Source organism: Mustela lutreola, chromosome 7 (assembly GCF_030435805.1).
Source record: "Mustela lutreola isolate mMusLut2 chromosome 7, mMusLut2.pri, whole genome shotgun sequence".
Lineage (NCBI taxonomy): Eukaryota > Metazoa > Chordata > Mammalia > Carnivora > Mustelidae > Mustela > Mustela lutreola.
This window is the reverse complement of record NC_081296.1, coordinates 57948203-57954335: the sequence shown is the minus strand read 5'-3', so window position 1 is coordinate 57954335 and position 6133 is coordinate 57948203. Positions and strand designations below refer to the sequence as shown.

Here is a 6133-nt window from a genome sequence, read left to right as displayed (position 1 = left end):
AATAAAATAAACAAAATGCACTAAGGATTTTTATAGATTTATTTCTAAAAGAGATAATGCAAATAACCAACAGGTACATAAAAAGGTACTCAACATCATTAATAAGCAAAATGCAAATCAAAACCACAAAGGATACTTTGTACCCATGAGAATGGCTAGCATCAAGGGACAAGAGCTAACAAGTGTTGGTGTGAATGTAAAAGAAAAGGGAGTCCTGGTTCATTGTTGGTGACAATGCAAACTAAAACAGCGACTATAAAAAAACAGTATGAAGAGCCCTCAAAAATAAAAAATAGAGGGACGCCTGGCTGGCTCAGTTGGTTGGACGACTGCCTTCGGCTCAGGTCATGATCCTGGAGTCCCGGGATCGAGTCCCGCATGGGGCTCCCAGCTCCATGGGGAGTCTGCTTCTCTCTCTGACCTTCTCCTCATTCATGCTCTCTCTCACTGTCTCTCTCTCAAGTAAATAAATAAAATCTTTAAAAAATAAATAAATAATAAATAATAGAACTATCATGCAATCTAGCAATTTTGCTTCTGGGTATAAACCTGAAGGAAACAAAATCACTGTGTTGAGATACCTGCACTCCCATGTTTAATGCAGCATTACTTACTATAGCTAAGATATGGAAACAACCTAAATGTCCATCTACAGATGAATGGATAAAGAAGATGTGGTCATATATACAATAGAATACTATTCAACTATCAGAAAGAACAAAATCCTGCCATTGGTGACAACACAGGTGGACCTCAAGAGTGTTAAGCTAAGTGAAGTAAGTCAAACAAGGCAAATACTGTATCACTTTTATGTAGAATCTCAAAAATCTGAACTCATAGAAACAAAACAGATTTGTGGTTGCCAGGGGCTGTGAGGTAGGGGAAATGGGAAGATACTTGTCTAAAAATACAAATTTCCTGTTATAAGATGAAAACATTTTGGGGATCTAATGTACACCATGGTAATTACTGTCAACAACACTGTACTACAAAATTAAAGTTGCTAAGAGTAGATCTGCAATATTTTCATCACAAGAGATAAAGAATAATTATATGAGGTGAGGCAGTTGTTAGCTAATGTTATGGTGGTAATCACTTCACAGTATGTAAGTATATCAAATTAGTACATAGCACACTTTAAACTTACATATTGTTGCTATATATGTCAATTATAGCTCAATAAATATGGGGGGGAATGTTTAAGGAGAAAAGACTACAAAGAAGTACAGATGCTACACAAAGAAGAAATGGGGATAGCAGGACACCAGAAAGAGGCAGATTCTCCCTAGTAAACACTACTCCAGCACACCAGCCACCTTACTCTTCTTCTGATATACCACTGCACATATTCCTAGCATTAGCTGTTCCTTCTGCCTGAAATCTCTTTTGGTATCCTCTCGGTTTGTTCTGTCACTTTTCCAAGCAACGGCTCAAATGTTGATATCTCTGTTGGGCTTTCCTTAAAACTCTCTTTAAAATTATATTCCTGCTCCATTTCTGATCCATTCAATTCACACACATCTCAAATGAAAAAAAAAATTATAGTGCACTTGTTGATTTGATCTTCTGTGGTTTCCGTATCCCACTGAATTGTTCTAGGTAAACAAGAACTTGTTCTATTTTGTTTGCCTGGATATGTTCCCAGTGCCTGGTAAGCACTTGATAAATATTTGTTAAATAACTCCATACCAGTCTTAGCACTTAAAATGTCATTTTTCTAATAGGTATGATAAAATTGTGACTGAAATGTCTCTAAAAAACAAATTTAAGAATATTGATGGGGAAAGAATTTTCTCTTTCTTCAAAATAGAAACAGGGAATCCAATGGTTTGTCTTCATATTGTATCTATTACAACAAGCTCTATTACTATTTAATTATTCCCCAGGAACCTTTTGTGCCTGGTGAGAAAAAGTTTAAGAGAAGGTAGAAACATACTTCTGCAATGTACTAATCCTCAGGGAACAGTACGGCTTGGAATTTCATTGTGAATAAATAAAATTCAAAACAACCTCATCTATTGAACAAATACTTTAAAAATGTCATGGGAGAGGGTTACAAATCTCAAAAGACTATGAAGCAAAGAGATAAATACAGATAATACCTTCACCTAGGCTTAATCTTAACCATAAATATGAGTTTTGCTGCTAGGGGAAAAAATATTTTAAAATTCACTCTGTATAATTTATGGCAGGTTACAAACTGGATTCTCCAATTCTTCAGAAGCCTCTCACATGTTTTACACTCTGTGGGGTAATATTTTATTCGCCCTCTCTGACCTTTCTTCTTGACACATATCCAAGGAGCATGTTAAAACTTTGCATGCCCTATTACAAATGCTGATTTTCAGCATAAATGGATTTACTGGCAAGTGCTTTCTTCTTGCTCTGAAAATGTAAATATCTGATTACAATAAAATTCATACAGAAAAGTTTGAAAATATTAATTTTTCTCTTCTTTCCCCATGTCTGGGGAAATACATTTATCTAGCTTCCTATCCCTTTAAAATATAAATATTATTTACAAAAGAGGCCTGGGGATTTTGTGTAAAAATGTGTAACTAATAAATTACTAGAGGTGGATGAATGATGAATTTTGTTGCTTGTTTAACAAAGAAAATGTAACAAATCTCTGATTCCACTGATATCTCTCTCTAATGCATATATTGCTCTCAGTTTTAGTAATTTAATATGCCTTGGTGTATGTGAAATGATTTCTTTTAATGACAAAACCATTCAGCATCTGTGTGCTGTTTCTTGCATTTGTAGGATTTGCTTTGGATTATGACTTAGTACAATTAGTATTCCTGAGAAATACTGTAATAGGAGACACAAACAGGGTGAGTATTGATACTGATTTCATATACCACTGTTAGTGCCCCATTGTCAGTCAAAATATTAATTAAAATGGCTTAGAGTAGGATACCAATGTCAGGACACAGTCCAGAATAAAAAGAACAAAAATAAATGAGTTTTAAAAATTCAATCAAATGCGTTATGAACCACTTATATGTCTGATAGGTCTTAACCACTAAGACCTATCAGACATATAAGTGAGCATTTTCTTAAAGAAAAAATAATGCAGCAGAATAATTTGTGGGCATCCTATAGATTATTTTAGAAACTTAATACTATCAATTGCTTCTTACATTAATATTAATATTTTCCCTCTTTGATTCTGTATATTTTTGTCCTCATTATACACATTTAAGTACAATTTGAATGTAGTTAACTTAAAGGCACTCTGTTTTTTCACTTCTAGTGAACGGCCAAGACTCAGTACCTCCATACCTTGCTGTCTCTATTTAATATCACATTTAATTCTTTCTCAGATACTATATAACAACCTCAGCTGGGAAAATCATATAATTATTAAGGATATAAAATCCTAAATAATCTTTTTTTAAAATATATTATCATACAATAACAACAGATCAAGGGAGAATCTTTCTCTTCCAGGACAAGAAAAAAAAAAAAAAAAAACTCCTGTATTTGGAGAAATTCCAGTACATGCATTCCACTGCCACCTGATATGATATGATTGCTATGGAAAATAAGTAGACTGAACTGTTAAGTTGCATGCAGACTTGATATAGTCTATGTAGTGTCATGAGCAAATGAGTATACATAAACATCAGTCCTTCCACCTTAGATGCCAAATGTGATAGCCAAAAGTAGGTTTCTAAGGAAAGAAGACATATAGAAGTTAAGCTGTTATTCAATAACAACAAACTACGGGTAATTTTAGGTGCCAAAATGTAAGGTTCTTCCTCATCTGTGGAGCTAAATCCAATAGGCTGGTGGAGAGGAAAACGTTTTTTACATAGCTAACATGTCTGGTCATATAATGGACTATCTAACGAACCAGAGAGCTGTTTCAGTCATCACTTTATAATATCATAAACAAGAACAAAAATAAATAGTCCCTGTGCCCTTTCATTATATCTCAGTGAGACAGAACTTTCTGAAATGCCTTAATATAAATAGTACTTCACTTGATATTCTTATCAATATTACTAATTATGACAAATTAATTTTACATTATACTTCAAAAGGAAATCTCAATTTAGCACTCCTAATATGTAATCCAGGATCCTAACCTAGCTTAATGATTGATCCATACCATGTTTTTATTTATATTATTATTTACATCTTACCAAAATGAAATCATACTCTTGGGAAACAGGTTATGATGATCACAGCTTTGTTGCTTTAATAGAAACCTCAGTTTGTTACTTTATCAAAAAAAAGAATTTGGTGTTTTCAAGAACCAGCGTACCCCATTAAGGTGCAATAACCAAGTCAATCCCCCATGTCTTACAGACCAATGAATGTGTCCAGCACAGAAACCACCAACTCTGTCAGCCACTTCATCTTCATGGGCTTTCCTTCAAGCCCAGAAATGCAGCTCCTCTACTTTGCACTCTTCTCAGTAGTCTACACCCTGACTCTGATGGGGAATGCAGCCATTGTCTGTGCTGTGCGGTGGGACCGGCGTCTTCATACCCCCATGTACATCTTCTTGGGGAATTTCTCTCTCCTGGAAATATGTTATGTCACCACGACTGTCCCTAATATGTTGGCCAATTTCCTGTCCACAAGCAAGTCTATCTCCTTTGTGAGCTGTTTCACACAGTTCTACTTCTTCTTCTCATTTGGGTGTGATGAGGGCTTCTTCCTTTGCATCATGGCCTTTGACAGGTACCTTGCCATCTGCTGTCCTCTATATTACCCACGCATCATGACTAAACAGCTGTATACTGGCCTTGTCATCTTTGGATGGTCATGTGGGTTCATCCTCTTCCTAACCCCAGTTGTTCTCATTTCACAGTTGCCTTACTGTGGCCCAAATACCATCAACCATTTTGTGTGTGATCCTGTCCCATTGATGTTGCTGTCCTGTTCTGAAGACACTACCACCCAGTTCATTTACTCTACTTTCAATGCTGTTTTCATGATTGGCACCTTTCTCTTTATTCTTTGCTCCTATGCTCTAGTGATTGTGGCTGTGCTACGAATGCCCTCAGCAGCAAGCAAACATAAGGCTTTCTCTACATGTGCCTCTCATCTGGCAGTTGTCACCCTGTTTTATGGCTCCATCATGGTGATGTATGTTAGTCCTGGATCAGGACACCCAGTGCAAGTGCAGAAAATTATAACCTTATTTTATTCTGTGATAACACCCTTCTGTAATCCTCTAATATATAGCCTCAGGAACAAGGAAATGAAGACTGCCCTAAGGAAAGTCTTTGGGATAGAAATACCTGTCCATAAAATATAAATCAGAAGTCAGAGTGAATCAAGTTCCACCACAACCTATCTTAACAAAATGTAAGCAAGATACTTTTCTAGAGAATTCAATAATTTTGGTTAGAGAACTGTTACAATAAAGCCCACCACCATCTTAAATATCCATAACTACATGATGGGACTAGTTTTATTTAATAAATAAGACTTTCTTAGTCTCTTCAATAGTTGCTTTTGGGAAAGTTGGATAGCCACATGCAGAAGAATGAAACCAGACCACTTTCTTACACCTTACACAAAAATAAACTCAAAATGGAAGAAGGACCTAAATGTGAGACAGGAATCTATTCAAACCCTAGAGGAGAACACACCCAGTAACCTCTTTGACTTTGGTCACAGCAACTTCTTGTTAGACACATCTCCAAAGTCAAGGGAAAGAGAAGCAAAAATGAATTTTTGGGACTTCGTCATGATAAAACCTTATGTACAGCAAAGGAAATAATCAACAAAACTAAAAGTCAACCTATGAAATGGGAGAAGATATTCACAAATGACATATCAGATAAAGGGCTGGAATCCAAGATCTGTAAAGAACTTCTCAAACTCAACACCCAAAACCAAATAACCCAGCCAAGAAATGGGCAGAAGACATGAACAGACAATTTCTCCAAAGACGACATTCAAATGGCCAACAGACAAATGAAAAAAATAAAATGCTCCACATCACTTGTCATCAGGGAAATCCAACTCAAAAACACAATGAGATACCACCTCACACCAGTCAGAATGGCTAAACTTAACAACTAAGGAAACAACAGATGTTGGTGAGGTTGCAGAGAAAGAGGAACCTTACTACACTGCTGTGGGAATGCAAAGTGGTACAGCCTCT

General features: G+C 35.9%; 1 protein-coding gene across 1 annotated transcript; it reads left to right on the top strand.

The window, feature by feature from the left end:
• Positions 1 to 4324: 4324 nt before the first annotated feature.
• LOC131837120 (olfactory receptor 11G2-like) lies at positions 4325 to 5278 on the top strand. Its single transcript, XM_059183379.1, has one exon. It carries the CDS (start codon positions 4325 to 4327, stop codon positions 5276 to 5278), a length of 954 nt encoding a protein of 317 aa, XP_059039362.1.
• The last annotated feature ends 855 nt before the right edge of the window (positions 5279 to 6133 follow it).